We start from the raw sequence: 26,887 nt of genomic DNA on the forward strand, positions 1-26,887 counted from the left end.
CCTATGAAGTTTCATAATGATATCTCAAAGGCTTTTTGAGTTATGCTCTGGACAAAAATTTATTTTGAAAAATAAAAAAGGGCAATAACTAAACAATTATGCAGGGTAGAGTTATTGTTCTTGTGCACTGCACTTTTCCTCAATGAGATCCATCCACCTATGAAGTTTCAAGTTGATACCTCAAATACTTTTTGAGATAAGCTCTGGACAAAATAGTATGAAAAAGAACAAAGGGCAATAATTAAAAAATTGTACAGGGAAGAGTTATCATTCTTTTGCACAGCATTCTTCCTCAATACAATCTATCCACCTATGACATTTCATGTTGACATCTCAAACACTTTTTGAGTTATGCTCCACTCGGGTGAAAAATTATGTATGAAAAATAACAAAGGGCACTAACTCAAAAATTATGAAAGGTAGAGTTATCATTCTTGTGCAGTGCACACCTCCTGAGTGAGACCTATGCACCTATGAAGTTTCATTTTGATATCTCAAAGGCTTTTTGAGTTATGCTCTGGACTTAAATTAATTTTGAAAATAACAAAGGGCAATAACTCAAAAATAATGCAGGGTAGAGTTATCATTCTTAAGCACTGCACTCCTCCTCAAAGAGATCCATCCACCTTTGAAGTTTCAAGTTGATACCTCAAATACTTTTTGAGATAAGCTCTGGACAAAATAGCATGAAAAAGAACAAAGGGCAATAACTCAAAAATTGTATAGGGAAGAGTTGTCATTCTTGCGCACAACATTCCTCCTCAATAAGATCTATCCACCTATGACATTTCATGTTGACATCTCAAACACTTTTGAGTTATGCTCCACTCGGGTGAAAAATTATGTATGAAAAATAACAAAGGGCAATAACTCAAAAATTATGAAAGGAAGAGTTATCATTCTTGTGCACTGCACACCTCCTGAGTGAGATCTATGCACCTATGAAGTTTCATGTTGATATCTCATAGGCTTTTGGAGTTATGCTCTGGACAAAAATCAATTTTGAAAAATAACAAAGGGCAATTACTCATAAATCATGCAAGGTAGAGTTATCATTCTTATGCACTGCACTCCTCCTCAATGAGGTCTATCCACCTATGAAGTTTCAAGTTGATAACTCAAATACTTTTAGAGATATGCTCCGGACAAAAATGTCGGACGGAAGGACGGAAGGTCGGACGGACGGAGACTATTTCTATATCCCCCGCCGCCTTTTCGGCGGGGGATAATAAATATGGTTAGAGATGCATATGGAGATTATGCACGGTTTCTGTTCTGGTTCATAAGTTCCTAACATATTTGATAAGGTTTGTAACTACATTTACTAAAAAAGAACATTAAGAACATATGAGGAAGCATGCATATATTTATATCTTACTAAAAAACCGTCATTTTATTTCTTTATTTTATTGATGGGTTGCAATGTAACTATATGGACCAAAATCATGTAATTTTGTTGTTTTTAATGCTTCTATCACTTTTTTCATTGTATTTAAATAATGCAAATTATTTCGCAAAATGGCAAAGTAATTAGATTAATTTTAAGCAAGTGGCATTGCTAAATATCCTTAGAAGAAAACCACTCGATGAAATTGCATATACTAGAAATTTAATATTGTTAAGTTAAATAACAACTTACTAAATCCTTAACTAAAATAGAAACATTTTTTCCATGTCAACGGAACAAAGTACGCAAAATGAAAAGTAAAATACGAAAAAAGAGAAAACAAATTTCACATTCATTTAAAGGATCTCCACTGAGGTTAATAAGCCTAAAACATAAAATTTTAATTTTTCACATAGATCAACTCGAGCTATTATAACAGAAATATAAATAAAATGTAACTAAGAAACATACAGGAAATACATTGAAAATCGTATGTTTGTGCTATTCTCTGTCCGATTCGAGTGAAAAGCGTTTAAACACTTTTCAATTTTGGGTCATTTTCACTATTATAATTATTATTTCACTAGTATAATTATTATTTTGGAAAAACGGAACGAGCTAATGATCTGGAAGTTTGATCATAAGTTATAAGTATAGTTGAGTAATAATCTGAAAAAAATATTTCCAGTCCCGTCATGTCAAAAAACCTCAGTGGAGTCCCTTTAATACAAGTATATAATGCAAGGGTGGACCCGGACGAACTGAATAATCGTGCGGATGATAGCCAACACAAGCTTTAAATTTTAATGAATCAAAACTGGTGCACAACAAAACTTGCGTAATTTGTATGTGACCCTCAAGTAAACAACATGAACTATATTAGTCTTTCACCGACAGAAACCTATCTTCTGGACCGGACGGCTTCGGTTTAGACAGGTTTCACTGTATTATCACATAATGTATTAATTTTCTAAAAAAAATGCTAATTACTAGACTTACAAACTGGGCAGACGAAAATTCAGAACTAGTATACAATCGATATGGATTTCAAAAGTCAAAATCAACTTATGATTGCGAATTTGTTCTCTATGATATTACATTAAAACAATGCCAACGTAAAGGAAATATTTTGTCGCTTGTCTGGAATGTGTAAAAAAAAGTTTGACCGGACAGGGGACATCAAACGTAGACACCAAGCTTATTACAGCTAAAAATCAATGTATTTAATTGTGAAGTATGTTTTCTGGTATCAGTCGGTCTCAGATTACGTTTCATCAATATTTGGAGTAAAACAGGGAGACCCAGCTAGCACCATCCTTTTTCCCTTTTATTCAGTGATATTCTATATATTATTAAAAGAAAGATAAATGACATAGATTACTGAGTATTGATAATGTAAAGATATTTTATTATTATTCGCAGATGACGGTGCAATGTTTGCATATGGCTCCAAAACTTTAAAATAGATGTGAATAATTTTGAGACCTACCACAATACCGATCGTTATACATTATATGATTTCTATATCAATTATTCGCGAACTGACAGTCATTTAGGTATTTTGGTGTTTATTTATTCAAAATCACACGAAGCAAATAATTAAACAAAACACCATCTCTTCATAACTCCTTGTTAATAACGAATTAGAGTTGTCAATATCTCAGAAACATACTTGTTTGATTTCGTGATTTGTCTACACTTAATTATTGCGCGGAAGTATGGGGTTATCATGCTGTACCGGATATTGAGATTTACTACGAAGTTTTGTAGGAATATTTTATGTGTAAACCGTTCCACAAACGTAGAGGCAATCTACGGAGAACTGGGAAGGGCACCAATAAATGATTGTTCTTAAGTACTTAATTAAGTTGCTCATGTTAGATAGGGTTTTTTTTTCATTTTGGATGCAGAGTTAGGGCACAATACAATATGGTAAAAAATGAGCCATTCAAAAACATATGCACTCGTTAATCATGGTTTAGTGTACATTTGGCAATTAATTTCCAACATTCAAATTAATCTAAATATTTTTTTTAAAAGAATATCAACGTTGATATCCGTCAATAATTCACTTTAACTCGAAACTTATTGTTTGTTTAAGCACGAATGAAATTAGAAAACTATCTCGATTTTATCCAAGAACCAAAAATTAGAAAATCATAAACGAAATTCATACATCACCTCATGATAAACTGATAATCAACCTAACTAAGAACAACTGATAGAACATATTTGAATTGCAATTCAAATAAAATTGAAAATGAATACTATTTTTGACTCATTTGTAGAGAACTACGAATGAAATACTGAAAACGCTTCTACTATATTTGGCCTATAAAACAAAGATTTACCAAATTATTAAGAACTAACCGGAAAACTTTCATTCATATGTAATACTGATTTGCTTAGAAATTAAATAACACTCCAATAATATATGCTCTTCAGAAAATGTGAGTATAAAAGTTAAGTGTAATCCGTGTCTAGCAAATAGCTTAGTGTAGTGACTCTTGCAAGCTTACAATTTGATAGGTACATTGATTAGTATTGAATCGAGAATGTAAATCTAATTTAGTTAGTTTTTGTCTTTTTCACTTATTCGATTATTATTGATATTCCGAGTGGTACTTTTGATTATTAGTTGTTTGTTTGTTTCATTTTACGCCTTTTCCAAACAGTATTTCAGTCATATAGGCGGGTAGTTTCCTAACCAAGAGTTACACCAGTACAAGACTACCTTCCTCCGCGCTAAACTACCAAAGCATCTCCCGGGGATCGAACCCACGCCAGAGTGGTAACTGGATTAGAAGTCATCAACTCTATCCCCTCGACCACACAGGCTGTGATTATTAGTTAAGAATTGCTGCACTTTTTAGCTCGACTATTCGATAAGAATAAGTAGAGCTATTGTAGACACCCGAGCGTCGGCGTCGGCGTAACCACTTATGTTAAAGTTTTTGTAATAGTTCAAATATTTTCAAAGTCCATTGACATATGGCTTTGAAACTTTGCACACTTGTTCACCATCATGACCCCAACCTGTAGACAGGAGGAGGTAACTCTATCGAGCATTTTGACAGAATTATGCCCCTTTTTCGACTTAGAATTTACGTTAAAGTTTTTGTAATAGTTCAAATATTTTCAAAGTCCATTGACATATGGCTTTGAAACTTTGCACACTTGTTCACCATCATGACCCCAATATGTAGACAGGAGGAGGTAACTCTATCAAGCATTTTGACAGAATTGTGCCCCTTTTTCGACTTAGAATTTACGTTAAAGTTTTTGTAATAGTTCAAATATTTTCAAAGTCCATTGACACATGGCTTTGAAACTTTGCACACTTGTTCACCATCATGACCCCAACCTGTAGACAGGCAAAAGTAACTCTATCAAGCATTTTGACAGAATTCTGCCCCTTTTTCGACTTAGAATTTACGTTAAAGTTTTTGTAATAGTTCAAATATTTTCAAAGTCCATTGACATATGGCTTTGAAACTGTGCACACTTGTTCACCATCATGACCCCAACCTGTAAACAGGAGGAGGTAACTGTATCAAGCATTTTTTTTACTATCAAGCACTAAGAATAGTCCTACCGACCGCTCTTGTTGGACTTGCTGCGCTCCTAAGACTTACCGCACTCCTTGGACTTGCTTCAGTATATGAAGACTTGCTGCAGTATTAGATTTGCTGCACAATTTGACTAGCTGAGCTCCTTGAACTTGCTGTGATCCTTAGACTTGCTGCACTACTTGATCTTGCCGCAGTATAAGACTTCCTGCAGTATTGTTTAGACTTGCTGCAATACAGGATCCATTACTTGACCGGTAAGTTGCTCACCAACACGGAAACATGCTGAAAATAAGCTTTCGGCAATATCCGAGCATTTCCCCCAGGGCAATTGCCTTTTTAAAAAAAATGTAATAGTCATTCCGTAGGTCACAATAATCTTGGTCACTCAGACGCTTGCAAGAAATTACGTAGTCATGCGCATTAGTTTAAAAATATAAATAAACTAACACAGAATTCCTTACCAATGACACCATTTTAGGTAGATAATAATTTTCCCGCTTCTTGCGTGAAAAGTTCATAAACTGCCTCTTTAGTTGTTACGTATCCATTGTATGATTATATCAATACTATATACATTGTATATAGTTATTGTCCGACAATATTGACCTGGCACTTTATTAAGTTTCGAAAAGGTTATTCGAATGAACACTGACAATTCAGTATCTGTAGAATATATCAATATATTTGCTAACTTCACTCGTCAGTGAGGTGTGTTGTATAGGACTACCGATCTGGAAGTCTCTGGTTCGATTCATCACGTTACGATTTTTTTATTAACTTGCAAATATTAATTTGAAATCTCTTAATTACACCTGGTTTTAGAATATTTTTAAGTGGTGTTTTATACACAATTATATTTTTATATCATTGCAGTATCTTCCAACGGTTTCCTTTGTGACATAATGTCATCTTTTCTGTAGCGCGCACGTTATAAAAACAGTTATTAAAATACTACACAACAAAAAAGCAATAGTTTTAAGAGAATGACAATTTTGAGATTTAAATAGAAAAGAAAAATAAATCGCTGAAATGGGATTCGAACCTACCGGTTTACGTCGACATTCTTCAACCCAACTGCTCTAAGAGGGATTTTAAATTTACAGCATTTTAACAAACAAATATTCACATTCATATCGATTTTCAAATAGATCGTAACATTTACGGAATATACCGACTATGGGGTCAAATCATGCGTGCAAATGCATGAGTGCCTGGGCAATGTTGTTGGACAATATAAGCGATCTACCGGTATCGTTCTTTGCTTACTTAGCATTTATGATAGTTAACTTCAATGTTTACTATTGAAAATCATCATCTGACGATGACCACAAAATATAGTTGATTTTGCTGTAAGGATTTGTTGGAGTCTTTTTACTGATTTACGGGATTTACCTTCCTAAAGCCTGCCGGGTGACACACAATGTCAGTTTTGTTCTTTTCGCGTAGTACAGACTTTACAGACTCAGCAGGAGTGTGGTCGTATTTTCTGTGTTGCTTTTAGAAGACATAGGTAGTTGCACCGGACATTGAACGGGTTCATCTATTGAACTGTCCGAAAATAATTCGCTAAGCAGTGCAGCTGTGAAAGGTTTTATTTGTCGAGGGGACGGGTTGTTTGTGACCTTTTCGCTGGAATGATACCATCATCCGACGGAATTATCAAATGTTTCTCTGGACATATATCTTTCATCTGTATAGGTTCGGTATCCACAGACAGAACGTCCTATTCACTGCTGCTGTCATTTCTGCTGGCATCTGTCATGTAAGGTTCAACATTCTAATCTCCTATGTTATTTATCACCGTTCCCGGTCACGAATAGAACAGTGACGTGGAGTAATGGTATTGAGGTGGACCCTCCGATGTGTAGACACTTCTAAACAAATCGAAGAAATGTTCATATTTCTTCGATTTCATCTCCGAGCGCCACATTATTTGGCCAAGTGCCCCTTCCACTGGCTTGCCTGGGTTCCGGACATTTTCCGGAAATGGTTTTTTGCATTCTTCCAGGCTCCTTCAATTTGGTTGGTGTGGACAGATACTATTTCTCCAGTTTCCGTATTTTTGTATTTTTTCTTAAACGCATACTTGTGCAAAACCGTGAAGTGCTTGTAACCTATGTCATTGAGGTGACAGTAAGCTGTCCAACCGTCGCTATATATGGTCGAGCCTTTTTCAACATAACGTTTGGTATCAGGGTGGCATTGACCTATTCTCCACAGGGTACAGTATAATGGTGTAGAAATGACTCTCCACCATACCAAAAAACCCATACCTATAAACAAATATTAAACGTTATATGACATATTATAATTCTAAATAGCAACAAATCGCACGTTTCTCGCATAGGAAATTTATCTTTTTATATATTGAAGCAAATTTAAAATGGAAATTTAAACCACCTTTTTGAACTAACGAGTCTGAACAATATTAAAATTTTATTTCGAAAAATAGCATAGGATGCAAAGTTTAAAACAAATATATAATAAATATGTACGCTACTTATTTAGCATGAAATAGCTGATTAATGTAATATATATATATTTAAATTTATAGTTGTGTTATTGAAATAAACATTACCTTTAATCCCTTGTGAGGGTGGCACTTCACTCTTCTTCTAAAGAGAGATTCGTCGATTTCTATTTCAGCCCGAAATTTTTTATGTGTTACATTCCTGTGGAAACGTTCTTTGAATAGCTCACGAAGAAACGATGCCCAATCTTAAGCAGTAGATTTATAGTTTACGCCCGCAAAGATAGACGTTTGTAAAAGCGTCATTCCATCTAAATAACATCGTATCAACATAGAAATATCTTGGACGCATAGTTTAGAACTTTCGAAAAATGAAAAGGTTCTGATAGCCACCTCATGGTTCCGGTTCACGCTGCAGCGAAACGTGGCGCCGGAGATTCTGCCCTTACGCTGACACCCCTTCATGATTTCCGATGCACCCTTCTGAAGATTTTGTACACGGCATGCTTCTCACTAAGAAATGGTTTGCCATTAACCATTCATTCAAATCTTGATCGTCTTGGTTGAATAACGTGAAAAACTCTAAGGGTTGTACAGATCTCTGATAGTTATTTCTCTTGGCGTCAATTTTTTTTTCTGAAATTTCCAGGATACGGCGGCAACGACGTGTCCATCTTTGAAATAAATTAGTGAACTGACCACGAGCTAGAATTTCAGGCCTTATACACATTCATCACGTGATGAAGATAAAAGCAACCTTTCCGCTTTTCTACCTTGGGTTCAAACAGGGTATGCATACACAGTTGGTATACATGTACATGTAGTTAAATTTATAATGTTTATAAATGTACGGATCGGAAATACAAAATTTCTTCAATCAGTTCTAAAATACGTGACATTAAACACTGTCAAAGGGCAAATGCATCGGGAGAGTTTCCGACTATGTGAAACTAGCGTGGGCAAACGTCCCGGGGAATTTTGAATTTGACTTTTTATATTTAATAGGATTCATTCTGTTCGAAATTATTTTCACATACTTTCCCCCAAAATAATGCGAAGCCCCATTTTATAAAATACAATGATTCCCGAAGAAAACCCTCTTTTTGTTTCAAAAATATCCATAAATCGTAAACAGTTCAGTAAATTTCATTTAAATGTTTGCATACAGGTTATAACTGACTGATATGATAAATTTTTAGTTATTGTGTCCATTAGAAAGGTCATCCTATAACAAGAAATCAACCAACTGGCTTAAAATAGATGACACGTGTCAACTGATAACAAAATGTTGAAAACCGAGACCACAATTTGTATGACGTCGTAGGAACTTTGTGATAAAATGTTGACAAGATCTTTGTTATTTCTTTGTAAGTATTAACATATATTTTTGTTTGTTTGCCATTCATGACAAAAAACTGCGTGTGTAACCAAAAAACACAAAATAAATCTATTAAATATATATATAAGAGTTAAAGAAAGTTCAGAAATATTGGTGTTTGTTCTTTCAATAGACACTTATACATGTACAATGTGTATAAAATCTTAACATAACGTTTTGTACTAACAACTAAACCTCGGAATGATTGGTAAACACCAGCAACTGTCAATCTATAAGTATGGAACCTATGTCATGTATATCTAAAACGAAACCTACTTTCTGTGTCCAATTATGAATTTAGACTGGTTCATTCAAAGTTTAAGGGGCTACACATTTTCAATATATCCTCGTATAGAGATACATGCTGGTCTGGCTTATTTGGTTGGAGTTTGGATGCGAGGTATTATATATAATGATGCGCATCCGAACGACAAACAATGATTTTATCAAGCGATAAAATCACCGATTTGGATATATTATTTCGATTCTAACACGACATCAACAAACAAATGCTGCCGTACCTGATATTAAGCTAAATTGCGCCTGATTAGTTTCCGTACTTATTTTTAGCGCGTCAGATTTTAATGCATAATAACACACACTTCTTTGTTCAATACGGAAAAATTTGGGTCCTGTAAGAATACTTCATTACTTACACAATATGCGCACTTTTTATTAGTTCTTAGTAATGATAATGATGTTTCAGTTGCCAGCGTTACCTTGGTGACGTCACAACAATGTAACGACATTGACACAGGAGCTTGTAAACTCCTACTGGTCCAGAGACCAGACTTATGCTCCGATCCAGTCCTAGCCAAATCTACGTGCCCTAGATTTTGCAAATTGTGCCGTGAGTATAATTATACAGCAGAGGTTCATTAAGTCTCTAAATTGCTATTACATGTACTTCTATTTCTCAAAATCATTTTTTTTTCAAAAACGTTATACATGTATTTAATATACTACACTACTTTCAAAAAGCTGTCGTAATAGAACTACTCATGTTTGTGTTTCAATAAAGGTAAAGATTGTAGAATAAAATTCTATGGGTATATATTCTTTGTTAAAGGCTTATTATGTCTCAGAACTGGTGCCAACTTTTTTTTTGTATCTTAATACAGCCTTCAAAAAATAAACTTATTTTCCATATACATACACTATTTTGCTACTTTTGCTCTGTCAGCAATTAGTGTAATTATAGTGAATATGTAATTTGTATGGAAGTCAAAATACTACTTCGTTCATATTTTTGCTCCTTTACGACACATAACTGTATGTTCAGTACTACTTTCTTTAGTATTGAAGGATGTAACGTGTTCTAAATGTATTATTGAAACACATTATTAAACACATGTTTGACATTTCTAAAGAATTAACAAAAATAAGGATTTCCTATGCATAATGTGGCTTTAAGAATATATAGTATAACATTTGGTATCAATAGTAATATATCATATCTACATGCACATACGCTAACTCTAAGAGTATGAACATGAGATTGAACATGTTCTATTTGTATAAAAAACATTATCTTAAAGATTATTTTTTAACTTGCCAATTTGAAATAAACGTCATAAGCACATATTAATTTAACTGTATATGATGTTTGATTTTTGTGGTGTATATGCATACATTCAGAATATGTTACACAATAGCATCTTTCAAATGAATGACACTGACATAGCGAAGTGACATTCCAAGGGTCGTCACCATATTTTTTTCTAAGAATAATATTGAGATTATGATCTTACGTATTTTTCATTGTATCAAAACAAAACATATTTGGGGCGAAGAAATTGTAATCATACAGATTTCTGTTTAACATTTCTGTTTAACATTATAGCCGTTGAATGTTACCACTGCAATGCTACTGTGTTAGATTATCACCTCTGCAACACTACAAAACTATGTGCAGAAAACGAGGTAAGGCAACTCAAAGTTCTTTATATTGGACAAGCATAAAATATGATTAACAAGTTCAACAAGGAAAGGCGGCGTTCAATGAACGCAACAACCCCCATATGACCCAGCAACAAGAACATTAAAAAAAAACTTGGCTGAGAATCAAAGTATTGGTTACTAGAGAATTACCTGCTACTGTCTTTTGACAATTTTAACAGGCGAAATAATGTTTTAATTTTTAATACCAATTCTATCAGGCGAGATAATGTTTTGATATCAATGTTTTGATTTTTTTCAGACGAGATAATGTTTTAATATCAATTTTATCAGACGAGATGATAGTTTGATACCAATTTTTATCAAGCGAGGTAATGTTTTTTATATTATAGTTATCAGGCGTGATAATATTTTGATATCAATTTCATTAGACGAGATAATGATGACCCATTTCGTCACAGATCGAATATATAACACGTATGTGATAAAGTCGTCAGTAAAAGAGACAATTGTCGTATGTAATTTGATGACAAATTTATATTCGTATACACAATTCAGGAGTCACTAATATAAACACATACTATATCAAATATGCTGTATAAAACAACAGAACAACAAAATAATTGCATATCAGAAACACCATCATTGTCCCTCCATCAACAATCATGTCATCACTATCATCATCGTACTAAGGCTATCAACACCTTCAACGAAAACGTAATTATTAGTCAGACGATTATCATCATGGACAGCAGTAAAACAACTTTATCAACACCATTATCGTTATCATCATTGCTATCAATGCTCATCAAAACCATCATCAGCAACATAAATGATTGAAATCATTATGTCGGTTATCACCATCTCTGTCTTCCACTCGGTACGTGCACGTCTTTGAAAGGCATTGACAGAAGATCTGCGACAAAGCCAGTTGAAACCTACATTATTTTAGTACTTTGTGCACCCACTGTATTTACTTTGTCTGTAACTGGATATCAACTGCTTATGTACTAACTAAAGCCTGGGGAAGTAGCCGAACAAAATGACAGGGACGATGATTTAGGATACTATAGCATTCGTGAGTCCCAAGTACGAAAACATCGTTGTTGTAGGGATTATTCCCCTAAATACACCTATTATGTTTGTCTTCAAATGAATATTAACATAATTGTAAAAAAACATGGCATTTTATATACAGGTAATATTCTTTATAACTTACAGGTATGTATGAAAAAGGAGTTGAAATCGTTTGTTGACGGACATCATGAGTATGAAATGACGTGTGCTGCAAAACAGGTATTTTCTTGATGACCTAAAACTTTACTGAGATATAACAAATAACAGTAGTCGAGGAGGCTTAGACCTCTGGAAGAATTAAGCACCTGTACATTGCATTTATAACTTTCCCACTATTTTAATCCGTGAAAACCCAATTGATTCAGATGTCCGCCATTTTGTTAAACATTTTTTCTTGTAGCTGACCTCATTTTGATACATTGCCAAACATTTTTTAAAAAAAAAAGGCAAACGGGTGTTTCTTTAATTATTCCTGCCCATGAAGCGCATGTTATATCTTATTGGTCTTTATTTAAAACATTTTTATTCTCTATACCCAAAGTGAAAAGATGAAAACATGGAATTGCATGAAAGTTTGATATGTGACAAAACATTAAATAAAAAAACCTAAAATATGCAAGAAAAGTGAATTAAAGGAAAGGTAACTCAAAACAAGAGAGACGACCCTCATAGCACCGCCTGCGTTATCAGTTACGGTGACCATCATAGTTACCTTACAGTAATGAGCTATATACGGTGATAGGCAGCATCAACGGGGTACGGTATAGGCTGTTTTGTATTGTACTCTGAATAGGTAGTGAGTTGAATACGCACAACAATGTGGTAATAGTTTGTCAGTCAATCGTTAGTATTCTAACTATAATTTAAATAGAAGATGTCCGGAATTTGTTGGGTTTTTATTTATGAAAAAACTAATCACGCTAACCTAAACGTTTAATAATGAATAGAAGTATGATAAAGTATTTCGTTGTTTTTGGTTAGATACAATTTTCTATTATATTTAAAAACAGATATGTGATGGTGGAGGTGACTTGGTCATTCCATTTGGAAAACGTGATATTGAATCACGAGATATATCGGTCACATGTTGTGCGGATGACCTTTGTAATTATCCAAAAATCACTGCAACAACTTCAAAACCATCATCAACTTCAACCGGTACGCATCAGTTATTTGTTTTATCATTGAGAATATGAATCGCTTCTAGAAAGATAGAAAGAAATTTTGAAAGAATATATTTTTAATCTTTAGAAATTTGACTTTTGCTACAGTTATTTTATACATGTTATTAATACAAGAACGTAATGCTCTGTCGTAATGGGCTGCAAACCTTGCTGTTCCGTGTTTATCTTTTATAGTTCGCACAAAGATACAGAGCATATTTTTATTATGTTCACATCTTCGATCGTAGAATTATACTATCGTATTATGCTAATATCGCCACTATAACATTCAATAAGTATCCATCACTAGAAAGAAAATAACACAATCATTTAGTTTTTTTACTTATCAATATATTTATTAGCCCTAAAAACGATTTTCATTTTTTTTATTGTAAAAAATAGGTTGTGACAAAGACATTGTTTTCCTTGTTGATGAAACATCCGCTGTTGTAAGTACGCAACAGCAAGCCGTCATTCAAACTATTATTGATGTCGTGAAGAAGTTGGACATTGGGGTGCAAAATAATCTAGTTGGTCTCTATGGTTATGGCGACAATCTCGATCCAAAATTCGATCTTCAACAGAACACTGACAAACTAAGTCTACTGACGGCACTTCAGTTTCAACAGTTTCGTACCAAAGACCGTACCTCTGATATACATGACGCTATCCATGGTCTAACCCATCACGCATTACAACCAGGTTCCGGAGATAGATCCAACTACCCTGATGCAGTTGTCCTTATCTCGGATTCAGCTATTTCCGGCCACGTTCATGGTATGCTTAGAGATCGCTCTGACCTCCAGAAAGCTAGTCACGATGTGATCATTGTAAGTGTTGGTACCCGGTTTCAATCTCTAAATGGACACAACCTGGAGACATTTGCAACTGATCAAAATCACATCATTCACGTTAATGATATGTACACCTCTACAAACCTCGTAGACTCGATTGTTGCATTGTTGAAAATATGTTAAAAAAAACATTAAAGAATAAAATGTAGTGAATGCTTGTTAATTGAGTTTTACACAAAATAAGAAATACATTATTGTTAGTGATTTATCCAATATATATACTCACTGGAAAAGCTTAATACTTTTGCTTGGCTTCCAAGTAGACTGTAAAATATTTCCTTCGGAACATGCAATTACTTGAATATGAAAGTCAACATTGTATCCTCCATTACAGTGACTATATCATACTTCCTATAGTGCTTTTTTCTTTGTTTCATTTCTTTTCTAGTTTTGGTTTACCTGGCACAAACAGAGAAGAGGTCATATGGCAATTTTACTGGTGAATGAAAACCTTAAGTGCCCTCTTTGCATTATTTCAGACACGTACGGCCACCTGATTAAAACCATCGGCGTTCCTGTAGCTAGTTAAAGGAACAGATGTAACGAATAAAGCAGCATCATATCAAACGCCAAATTAAAACGAATATCCTTGTTACTTTGTATGTTTTAAGCGTATGATAAGCAGTCAAAAAAGGTTCATCTGTGAGATATCAAGAGACATAAACTTGAAAAAAACTTTTCAAAATATAATGTATATAGTAAGATATTGAATTTGAGCAAGAAATTAGCATTGCTAGAAAACGTAACAGCTCTTCTTCTGTGTAAAACCAATTCAAAACCTTTGGTTTTTTGAATATTTTTTTATTATTGTTACTCTCTGGAAATAATTGAAAGACCGTTATTAAGTGATGTATTGCCTATTTAAATAGTAAGCAATTAAGGAAAACATATTTTTTGTCCCTCGAGGTCTTTTAATTTTCAAAACATTGTACTTAACCTTAAATTGTAATGGTATAGTCGTAATTTGGGGATATGAGTTATACATATATTACGGTGACACTGAGGTGGCATTTGTGCCTTTTCTTTATCTCGTACTCACGAGATACTATGTCGTGGCCAAGATATACTTAGTCGTGCGCACGTGATAATAAAGTGGAGCAAACGAGATACTATGTCGTGACCACTAGTTACTAAGTCTTGGTCACGAGTTACTAAGTCGCGGCCACCAGTAACTTAGTCGATTGCACGAGATACTATGTCGTGGCCACAAGTAACTAGGACATGCGAACGAGATAAGTTAGTGGTGTGCACGAGATACATTATCGTGGCCATCAGTAACTAAGTCGTGCGCACGAGATAATTATTTGACGCGAACGAGATACTGTGTCGTGGCTTAACTGATAGAGGAAGATCTCATTTTTGAGTAGAACTACCGGGTTACATAAACTAGTCAGATAGCAATCTCACTAAATCAAGATCATCATTTTCGCTCCGCTACACTTCTTTACCTAGAGAAGGGTAGTGGAGCGACATTTTGATGAGACTGATCGGATAGCTTCCCCTCATAAAAGAATCCAAAGTCCATAGCGAGATTCGAACCCACAGTGGTAAGGGGAAGTGGGTTGAAGTCTATAACCTTAACAACTCGGTCACAAACGCCCACCGATATTTACGTGAGAACAGCCCATGGCAAATTCTATATGTGTATTTTTAATATTTGACACCAATTCTATATAAGTTTAAACGTGATTTGTGACATAGATTATTTCAATAATATCAGTTGGTGAAAGCCAAGAAGGACTTAAGTTCAAGTACTAGTAATATTTCAGTACTTCAAACAAGTAAAAATAACGACTTTCTTATCTTGATAATGTACAAACTTGTATATACAAACTTTGCAAAATTAAAAATGAGGTCGACAGGACTTTATTTTGTTCTCTGTGAGTTATATATTGTTTTAGTTCATTAAATCAAGTAACTTTGTACCTTTTTAGTATCTGATATAGATAACGATCTTTTTTGAACATTAAAAAACGACTTTAGTAAAAATGTTTTAAAGAATTGGATGTTATTTATTCATACGTCACAACGGAACGCAAATATATGACCGCGTCACAACAAAACCAACATAGTGGGTTTGCGACCAGCATGGATCCAGACCAGCCTGCGCATCTGAGCAGTCTGATCAGGGCTTACCAACTCTATTACAAGTGGAGAAACTGACAGCAAACAGCATGGATCCTGATCAAACTGCGCGGATGCGCAGGCTGATCTGGATTCATGCTGGTCGCAAACCCACTATGTTTATTTTGTCGTGACGCGGCTCATATTTAAATCCTTAAGTACATGTGGCGTGGTGCTTCCTATCATAAGTAGATTTATCTTCATCATGTCAGTTCAGTTTATAACATGAAGGCACACGTGGTAGTTTACCCTCGGGATCACGACAGTAGATCTAGGACAGTGCGCATTTCAGCCACCGCATCGTTCCTGGCCAGGCTGTCACTTCACTATTGCTGACACTTTCGGAAGGAACTGGTAATTTCTGTACATTCCAGAGTAAGGATAAAATGCGAATGACCGAAAAAAAGGATTACATGGTTAATGATAACGAAAATGACCTGCATCGTCCGGGAATCAAACCGAGACAGCCGATTCACAGTTCAACGCTTTACCTATTGAGCTAATCGGGTGGTAAAATGTAAGATCGTCTTCAAAGATTTCATTAATACCATTTCAGGTGCAACTCTCGACAGCCATTTATGGTTTCTTGTATTATTCACTTTCTTTTCTGTCTTTGTTTCTTTTCTTTTTACTTTTTTTTTCTGGGGTGGGGGGTTAACAAACAAAGATACCTATCAGGTATCGAGCTGATTTCTTGTAAGCGGTATAAAGTGTTTCCGTCATGGGAATCGTGTGCCAGTTATATGGTCGAAGTATGTAAAATCAGTGATTTTTTTTCCATGGCAAATATAAAAATCCGACTTAAAATTGCACACCATTGCAATCCTAAACCTGCCTGGCTTTTCCATTACCAAAAACTGATTACCGCCTGTTTATAGGTGGTCTGCAAGGTCAAACCCTCGCAAGTAGACCTTTAGTGACCACAGTGTGAGTTCCCTGAAACGGCTGATTGCGACAATTGTTGATTTTCCACCAGAAGCAGACAACCTAGTAAACCTTGGGGTGCAAAAATCATTTTGTTGTAGACATCCAAAGTTAATAGTTATTTTCATAATATCTTAAAGTTTCATTATCCTATTTAATGTTGCTCATTTTCTTCTTGTTCAAGCCCTATTCTTTTGAACCCTTATCAATGAATGATATTTCTCTTCCATTATCATCAAGAACTTATCTAGGGATATGTCAAAACTTATGGAATATAACATTGATTGATCATGCAAATGTTATGCAGATAGGAAATGTTTGGAGATGCTTATTCAAAATTGAGGACATTAAGCAGTTTTAATCAATCAAACGTGTAACATTTTGGGATTTCGGATATCAATATTTTGGAGAAACTCGATAATTCAAAGGAATTGTTGTTGTTGTTCTTTATGGATGTTGTTGTTGTTGTAGTTGGGTTGTTTGTTGTTGTTGCTGTTGTTGTTGTTTTCGGTTTTAGTTTTTAAGTTGTGTTTTTGTTGTTGTTTTGCTGTTGGTTTTGTCTTTTTATCTTGTGGTTTTTGTTTTTGTTTATTTATTTTTTGTTGTTTGTTTTTATTATTTTCATTTGATATTGTAGGTACAATATTAACTGTTGTCTTGACACAGTCAACATCCCCAGCTTGTGATGATATTGACACTACAGCATGCAAACTTATGGTTTCCCAAAGACCAGACCTTTGCTCAGATATAACACTTGCTAAGTCAGTGTGTGCTAGGTTCTGTAAATTATGCCGTAAGTAATGTATATGTTTTATTTTTATCTAATTGCCTTGCAATATAACAATAGCGTTTTTATTTATGTTAATACAGCGGCAATTTTGTTATACATTTAAATCAAATGTGTGTTTATACATTAAAATGTACACAGGGAATGTTTTGATTTAACTAAAGAATCTGTCTTCTTGGTCTTAGATATACACTTTCATAAAATTCGTCCCACTAAAATTTAGATCGTAAAAGTAAGATCGCCATTGACATTGAACTTGGTTAATTATTAAAGTGACATTATGCCCATCCAAGGGTATATAGTGAGTGCACAAGTGAAGATCAAAATAAGTTTTCATTTTTCATCATTCCTTTTAATTTAATACATAAGTTCGCATAAACAATAAATAACGCACAGATCAAAACAAAATTTCTGTAAATATCCATAAGAATTTACCTTTAACGCTTATTTTAAAAAAAAAGAGTGGGGCAGTCTTTTTAAATTTAGGCAGAATTATAATTTTATCCTAAACATTTTTCAACTGTTGGTCAAACACAATTTTGACAGTCAATCTTTTGAAATATAAAGTCAATTCAGCTCATTTTGACTATGAAAATATGAGCATAATGTCACTTTAAGCTTACACGTGTAAAATTACATTCAACAATAAAATAATCAATGTTCACAGATAAATGCATTGTTTACGCGAATAACAATAATTGTTAAAAGAGTAGTTTCAGTGTATCAGCATCCTTAACGCGACTATAAGCATTGTTCACATGTTTAAATAATAGTAAGCATGATCAACACGGACATAAATATTGGCAACAATCTAAACACAGACATTAACACTGGTTAGACTGATATAATCATTGTTAACACGGTTATAATTATTGTTAACGCATTTGGATACAAGGATGTTTTCATTGTTAACTCGGATATAATTATTGTTAACATGGATGTATTCATTGTTAATAGGATATATGCATTGTTAACACGGATATTTTCATTGTAAACAGGGATATAAGCAATATTGAAACGGTTTTTTTATTGTTACTACGGAAATTATCATTGTTTACACGGATATAAGCAATATTTCCACGATTCTTTTTTCATTGTTACCACGGAAATGGTCATTGTTTACACGGATATAAGCATTGTATATACATTTGTATATATATGATTGGCATGGCTTATTTCTTATTTATATTTTAGCGGTCGAATGCTACCATTGTAATGCGACTGTGATGGACTATCACCTCTGTAATACAACAATGCTTTGTCCGGAAGGAGAGGTAAATTTTTAAATGTTAAATGTTGTATCAATTTTTACACATGCATATATCTATATATCTTAAACTTTGGTAAGAATAAAAAATAAAAGTTTTGTTTTATCATCAGTTTGTAAAATACTTGTCATGATCAGATACACGAAGGAAAGTGTTTTAAGTCACGAGCTTTACTTGTTTCCCAAAAAAAACTTTAGTGTCGTGTTTGCATTTAAATTTGAATAGTCAGAGTCATACAAAAACACCGTCTTCAAATAAACCCAAAACATTTATAACACAAATGATATAGAGAATCAAATACTCTTCTCTTTAATAAGTCAACTTTTGGACTATTGATGTATGAGCACGTGTTTTAAATGTTGCTCTTTTAATATAGATAACTATAACTGGCATTTGCATATTATATACGTACTGAAACTATGTCTAAGGTATGACGTCATTTTAGGTTTGTATGAGGAAGGAGTTGAAATCGTTCATTGACGGCCATCATGAGTATCAAATGACGTGCGAGGCTAAACAGGTAATCCTAATAACCTAAATGTATTACTTTGTTAACGTTAATAAACTCTCTATGAAAGTAAAAGATTAACTCTGGAATTATACACATTTTCCCCCTAGCTTATTCGTAGGTACTTTTAAAGTTACAGCTTCGAAAATAAAGAAAGAAGTTAGCATTGTGACGGGTAGTGCACCGTTAAGCTACCTACAGATTATCCGGGAAAACCCACATTTGCTGAATAACAGATAACATCTATTGCACCTAGATCTAAGGACCTAGATGCAAAGAATCACGACAATGCAGTCAAGTTGATAGGATTTTAACACAAGTAATGAAATATTAAGATAACAAACAAATCAATGAAATTTACAATTTTCGTATCAAAGACATCAAAAGCCAGATATTTATTATTGAATAATGTTACCTCTAAACTGTACGGCTGGCTACTCGAAGTATTGTTCGCGTTCATTTTTTATTTTCACTAACTTGTAGTACTTATAATTACCATATGACATGTAGTATCTAAACAATTAGCTTTGCAAAGCGATGTAGGCTTAACAAATATAAACTTAAATAAAATTATTATGATTTAATTAAACACATTCTGGAATTCAGATTTGTGATGGCGGAAGTGATCTTTCTATCCCGTTTGGAAAACGTGGCGTAAAGCAGCGTGATATCTCGATCACGTGCTGTGCGGAAGACTTTTGTAATTACCCTGGTGGTCCACAGCCGTCGTCTTCATCAGGCAGGTTTTTATGAAAACAAATACCTGCAGAATAGGATTTTAGATTTTATGAATGTAATTTAACTAAACGGCAATTAAAACCTACATTATTTAAATTAACTATTTTTTTGAGGGATGTTATTTGAGCCTGTGGTGTTTAACAATTTAAGTAGAGTTAATATATCTGTCCTTTTTTCAAACCGAAAATGACTTAAGCTTGAAATAAATCAATCATAGGATGTTGGACTTACTTTTATTATAAATTTGATTGAAGCTGTTGTTGTGTTTTACAATTCTTGATTTCTTTGATTTCATTATTGTAGGATGTCCAAAGGATATCTATTTTCTCGTTGACGGAACATCACAAGTTGTACACAATGAACAAACGAACTTGATAGGTGCTTTATTAGCAATAGCAAAACGTCTCGATATTGGCATGACGGAAAATCTCGTAGCACTTTACATGTATGACCAGACCCTGCATGAAAAGATTGGGCTTCAACAAAGCACTGATGAGGCTAGTTTGATATCCAACTTGCAGTATGTGACACTGGACGGTCAAGTTCGAGGACATGATACAGATGGAGCTATTCAAGACTTAGTGAACCATGCACTAGTACCAAAGGCTGGGGACCGCTCTAGTTTTCCGGATGCTGTTGTGCTCATCACCGATTCAAGAACCGCACAATTAGTTCATCTTAGCATCAGTCAACAAAGAGAACTTCAAGGCGCAAGTCATGACGTCATTGTATTGAGCGTCGGGCCTCGTTTGAATACGCTTTGGGGTGGATTAGCTGGTTTGGATGGTGAAAATACAATAGCGACAGATAAAACACACGTGATACACGTCGACAATTTGCATAGTCTTATGAATTTGGTTGATTCACTTGCAGCTTTATTAAACAAATGTTAACTGTATTTCCTATAAGCAAATGCGTTTAGATAATATAGTTTGCTTGTAAGGCTTTAATGTGAGTTTAGTTGTTCACTTTAAATATCAAACTATCTAATATCAAACTTTCTTCTAGTGTTAATTCAAATTCAAATAAAGCTACCAAATTAAGATATTGTTGTTGCTTTTATGTTTTTCTTTCGGTAGGTTATATTTGTGGGATGTGGTGGTCGGTGGACATTTCACTAAATAAATCAGATAAATGAGCGTAAAACCAACATTTCATAAGCTACATTGTTCACATATTTATTTTGAGTTCGGCAATGATCGTTGTTTTTCTATTCCAGTGACATCTTTTTATTATACTATAATCGGGTCATCAAGGGCTTATAAGCCTTATATATTAAAAATGCTTTTTTATCAAACTCTCTTTGCCTCTAAATTCATGAAAATGAAATTTCCAAGTAATCCGGAGTGGATTGTAGTTGCTTAATCTTTTAGGGACATTTACCCTAAAAAGTTATTACGATGTTTCTTGCGATTAAAATAATGTTCATTATGGATGTAGGGCTTGTAAGATGCTCGTGAAGAAAAGCAGTGTTGAATGCGAAATATTTTGTCATGAAAAGGAGAAACGTTGTTTGTTTCTAGTAGCAAACGCGGCGATATTTTGTACTCGTTATTAATCACTTTATTTAACTGCTTGCAAAAATAAGATAGACGGTCTATATAGGCAACGAGTACCGTGTCGGAATCTGTGTGCGAACATGAAAGATAAAAAAGTGTTTTTTAGTGGGGCTGGGGAGATGATGACCATTGAAGTGAGCGGATACTCCACATATACATGTAAAACGTATATCTAAAATACGTAGTTACACAAAACTATGAAGTACATTTGATGATAAGTGGGCGCAAAGGTCGAACGACATAACGCACATTGTTATCCTGGCCCCTCTTCTTCTTGTTGCTTGAGGTCCATTAATTTGATAACTACACATGAACGGAGCAAAAGACATTGATATTTTACACTCTGCCGATAAATTATTACGTGTCATAAAATTGTTAACTCTTTAATGAGATTAAAGTAAATGGAGCAAATTAGTACATATTTCATTTAGAAATCAGTTATATACTTGGTAAGTCAGAAAGTATTATATCCTTTAAAAACTTGTTATATGAATAAGGCTAATATATGTGACAGATTTTACTAATTTGACTAAATAGTCCCATTAAAGTAAAATTTAACGTCAAACAAATTGCAACACAAGCTTTTTTACATTTGTAGTTTGTTATACCCATCATATAAAACAGGTAAAAACCCTATGGCAAACCAGTAAAAAAGCAATTCAAATTTTGCATTTGTTTCGAGTTTTTATATGGCTCTGCATGTACACCATACACAGAGTTTTATACTGTAACCGGTGTCGAGGTAAACAAAAGTTATGAGGCCGCGCGATTTAAATATATCAAAATTTACACATTTACTACTTGGAGTTGGATTTAGAAGCTGTTGTGCAAAGTATGTATAATTTTTTATATTATATTTACTTGTTTTTACAACTTTTAGCCTCGTACATGCCCAAATATCAAATACAATGAATGAATTGTAATGGGTTTTCGCGTGTATATAAATCATCGTTTGTCGTTTAAAACAGTAAAGATTTTGCAATTTTCATGAGATATAAATAATCATTAGCCTATATATTAACATTTCTTTTGATAATAAGATGTTTATGAAGTAGGAAAAATAAAAATAAACAAATTTAAGTTCATCCTGGGTAGCTTCAAAATGTAACTACGGAAGCGTGTTTGGGTAAACAATGCACGAAATCTAGAATAAATTGTTATGAATTTTAGAAACTTAAATGCATGATATTTATTAACAGATCATTAGTTTTTGGTATAAAAATGTCAATGTGTATGATAGCTACTATGTTTTTATTTTAATAACATTTGGAAGATAAGAATTGAAAGGTAATACTGAGCGTGATACGAGTATATTATCTTTTTTATATACTAGTGATATATGAGATGTCAGGGGAGTCAAAACAGATACAGAATTTACAATGATTATGTAATTTCAAAATTGTGATTCCAAAAAAGGGAGAAAACTTATTTTATAGTCACAGTAAGCAGTTCAAATTGTTGTTGAGCTCCATGGTTTAACCAGAAACATAGATAACATGCTATCTGTGTCTCTGGTTTAACTAAATTGTGCTACAAATATTGATGAGGAGCTATATTCGGAGTTAACTGTTGCTTTGCCAGTGGTAATAAATCCCCAATTTGAGTGTTAAATTCTTTGTACAATTTTACAAACACATGAGATAAGATAGTTTCAATACAAACGTAATGAATCAGAGATGTTTGTGCTAATATGGATATCTGTATGTCAATCTACACCGTCTAAACATGCCTTTCTGTCCGTCTGACTCTCTGTTTTTTGTCTTTACCAAAAAAAAAATTTGATAGTTGTAAAACTTGATTCTGAGATACTGTTAACATCTGCCTATCTTTAAAAGGGTTTGCTTTCCTTTCCTTATGCTGTTCGTCCTATATTTATGAAAACTACAGCATATGGTCTGTGAATCATATTTAAAGTATTGGCCTAAACGAACAGATAACTCATTTATATGAAGTGATTGATAAATAGTTCGGGTGCTTTTTTTGATAAGCCAAAAATGAAAGCCCTGTCATACCTACAACCATGTGACCACAGGGGAAATGCCTCCTTTTATTTAATTCTGTTTCCTAATAACAGTTACAGATGTAATTTAAATATCTGGTAAAAAGTGATAAAAAGTGATCCCTCAGATGCATTAAAAAGCAAATTAACATGAAAATTGCAGAGCCGGTTTGATTGAGTCTATATATGACGGATAATGAAAAAGTGCAACATCCCTCATGCCCCCTAGCACCGGATTCAGCGGTACTAAATTCTCAACACTTTAAAGTGCTGGATTCAATGATCCCGAAATATTAGAAAAATATAACAATAAAATGAAGAGAAGTACAGGGCAACTTTTTACGGCTGCCACACAGCACTTCACATCTGCTGTTTTGATGTATAAATATCTGGTGAAATAAGTGATCCCTCGGAAGCATTAGAAACAGCAAATTTACTGAAAATTACAGGCATGGTTTATGAAAGCTGTATTTGACGTTGAACATACATTTTGCTCTATAGTGCACCCAAATTTAATTTATGCATTTCTCTGAAGAGGACTCCACTTTTTGGGTAAAATTTATTTGATGAATAGTATTATTTTTTTAAGACCAGACAATTTTTTTTGTAATCTCTTTTTAATTCCATTTTAGATGACTGGATGTAAAGCCGAAATGATAGAAAAGAGTATTGTTATCATTACGACGAGAAGAGATAACTGCAAGAGACCATAATATGATAAGAAGTTCAGAAACAAGAAAAAAATGTTGAACGTATATTTATTTAAGACAATAACTGTGTAAGTTGCAGAAAGAACATAAATTTCGTGGCGATGTTGGCAGTAAAGTTGAAACCTTCGACTTTCATGTTTAAATCAAGTCTTTGTGTAAAACAAGACACTTTAAGCGTGAAGTAAGGTCCTAGGAAGAATCAAAGGCGTAAATGGCCTCATGACAGCTAAAATACGTTACCACCATTGTTGTAACAGTAACAGTTGAACATTTCAAGACGTTCTTTTCATGAAAAGTGCAAAAACACGACTTGCAAATCTAGTGAAAAGACCATCGAAAACAGCAGGAGAAAGCTTTTTAACCACTATGCAATACTTTGAAAGTTATTGAAAGGATAACTTTTTTTTAAAGGTGACTAGGTGTAGTCGAACTAATGAGCATTATGAGAGACATAGAGATGTGGAGATCACTTTTAAATATCTCTTTATATAATAAGGAAGAAAACATAAATAGGTTAAACAAGATGTGATGGCATTCAATTTCAAAGGTGAAATATTTTTTAAAGCAACCTAAATGATCCATGACATAAAACTGGCATTTGTACATATAAAATTCTAATTTTGAATCATTACTAAAGACATAACTACAGCTCATTTTTCAGCATTTATTCTTCACTAACTTAAGTGTTGTGCAATATAGATAGTTCGACAATCCTGGCGATGATAAATGAAGTTATTTTTACTAAATCATATTAAAAGTGATAGTTTGCATAACATTTATGGGTAACATTTGGATGGATGAGACTTTGGTAACGTACAAATATGTTAAATGACACAGCAAAAGACTAATTAACGAGTTACTTTCAGAAATTGAGTATATTACCAGATGCATTGTTTGTTGTAACTAAGTTTGTTTTCTTTATTTTCATAAATTTTTCCAAAATATTTAAAAAAAATGCTAGAATAATGTTAATGTAATTGATGTAACGTATGTTACATTTTGCTTTTAAAATGTCTTAAGTGATTATGTTTCATTATTTATATAAGTTTATGTGATATAAATATTATTTGAACCTCCTTCCAATTGTAAATATTAAGTATTTTTAAGATAATGCAATTTGAACGTTTTGCATTATTATTATGTGTGGGTGGGGTAATAATCTTGTGTGTCACAAGTGAATAAATAATAAAAAAGAGGCCAAACCTGTTATTATTCATTGCAAATTCTATTTTTATGAACACCAATACATGCTGGCTAAAAAACTACCAATCTATAACAGAGAAAGACAAGACAGTCGCCACATATATATTAAACATATTACGATATTATATTACGATTTTTATGCCTGGACAGGTACCTGTAAACTACCTGCCAAAAGTCAAGTTTCCGAAGGTATATTTTTTTAGGGTTTTACTACAAGGTCCATGCATATATATTGATTGCAAAATACTAAAGAAAGCTTGTGTTGCAATTTGTTTGATGTCAAGCTACATATACTCATAACTTTAGTGGCCTAAAAGTACTAAAAAGTAACACTATTAAAAACACTTCGGAGCCCGTTATATCACTTGTAAACACATTTTGGAAAAATACCTCCTTTTGGGATGAACATGTCGGAAGTGAGAGTGATTCCACATCTGCGTTTTTGCGGGGGTGTTTTGCGGGGGTTGGGGAGGTTATAAGTATCAATGTTTTACAATATTGTTTACTATACACATTACCTCCGTGGCAAAATTGTTGACTTTAAACTTCTTGCCCATTGTCGCTGTGGATTGAATTCAAGCCAGTGTCTATGAAACCATTCATATTAAAAGCTATCCAGCTAGGTTACGGACCGTCAGCGGTTCTATTCAGGTGCCCGTGCATGCTCCACTAAAATAATTGATAAGTCGTCATTTGACCTCACTGTGTTGGTACGACGTATATCACAGCAAAAAAACATTACATAACGTTTAAAACATCAAATATCTATAAGTAATAGATACTAACAAACTGTATGAGAGTGAAAAATGAAGATCATCCGTCCGTGATTTATAGTCCTACATACAGCTTTAATTGTTGTTCTTTTTAATTTTTTAGAATCCCGAACTCCTAAAACGACAAAATTGAACGTGTTGCTGGCTCGCTCGGTTTCCTTGAGCATGTTCATGAATGAAACTGGAAAGTGCAAGTTACCGTCCACTCCCCCTAGCACCGGCTTTAGGAGAATTAAACAATTAAATGCGAAAATGGCGAAATAACCGCTAATAAAAACCCTATACATATAGGAAACGATTTTTTTCTTCTTTTTTATTCCTAGAAATTTTGTTTCGGTATTTGATAGGCAATTATTGGTACCTTCATTTGCAAATCTTATAGGACCGAAGAACTGGAAAAACTGCGATAGACAAAATTTAATTATTCTTTTTCAGCCTCTCGGATTTTCTTTGACAATTATTATGGGATTGTAAAAATATTAAAGCTGCACGCC

The 26,887-nt window shown here is 33.7% G+C and overlaps 2 protein-coding genes and 1 pseudogene across 2 annotated transcripts; 2 read left to right on the forward strand and 1 right to left on the reverse strand.

Annotated features, from left to right (window-relative positions):
- Positions 1–6,717: 6,717 nt before the first annotated feature.
- LOC132720856 (uncharacterized) lies at positions 6,718–7,894 on the reverse strand (annotated as a pseudogene).
- A 751-nt stretch (positions 7,895–8,645) lies between these two features.
- On the forward strand, positions 8,646–13,948 carry LOC132720851 (uncharacterized). The gene is made up of 6 exons (XM_060705075.1): positions 8,646–8,796; positions 9,514–9,657; positions 10,651–10,730; positions 11,928–12,002; positions 12,794–12,941; positions 13,349–13,948. Exons 1-6 carry the CDS (start codon positions 8,769–8,771, stop codon positions 13,921–13,923), a joined length of 1,050 nt encoding a protein of 349 aa, XP_060561058.1. The 5' UTR covers positions 8,646–8,768; the 3' UTR covers positions 13,924–13,948.
- A 1,639-nt stretch (positions 13,949–15,587) lies between these two features.
- LOC132720853 (uncharacterized) lies at positions 15,588–21,194 on the forward strand. The gene is made up of 6 exons (XM_060705076.1): positions 15,588–15,680; positions 17,486–17,641; positions 18,830–18,909; positions 19,349–19,423; positions 20,018–20,150; positions 20,453–21,194. Exons 1-6 carry the CDS (start codon positions 15,611–15,613, stop codon positions 21,040–21,042), a joined length of 1,104 nt encoding a protein of 367 aa, XP_060561059.1. The 5' UTR covers positions 15,588–15,610; the 3' UTR covers positions 21,043–21,194.
- The last annotated feature ends 5,693 nt before the right edge of the window (positions 21,195–26,887 follow it).

This window comes from Ruditapes philippinarum, unplaced genomic scaffold (genome assembly GCF_026571515.1).
Source record: "Ruditapes philippinarum isolate M1 unplaced genomic scaffold, ASM2657151v2 ctg6122_1_1_1_1, whole genome shotgun sequence".
Classification (NCBI taxonomy): domain Eukaryota; kingdom Metazoa; phylum Mollusca; class Bivalvia; order Venerida; family Veneridae; genus Ruditapes; species Ruditapes philippinarum.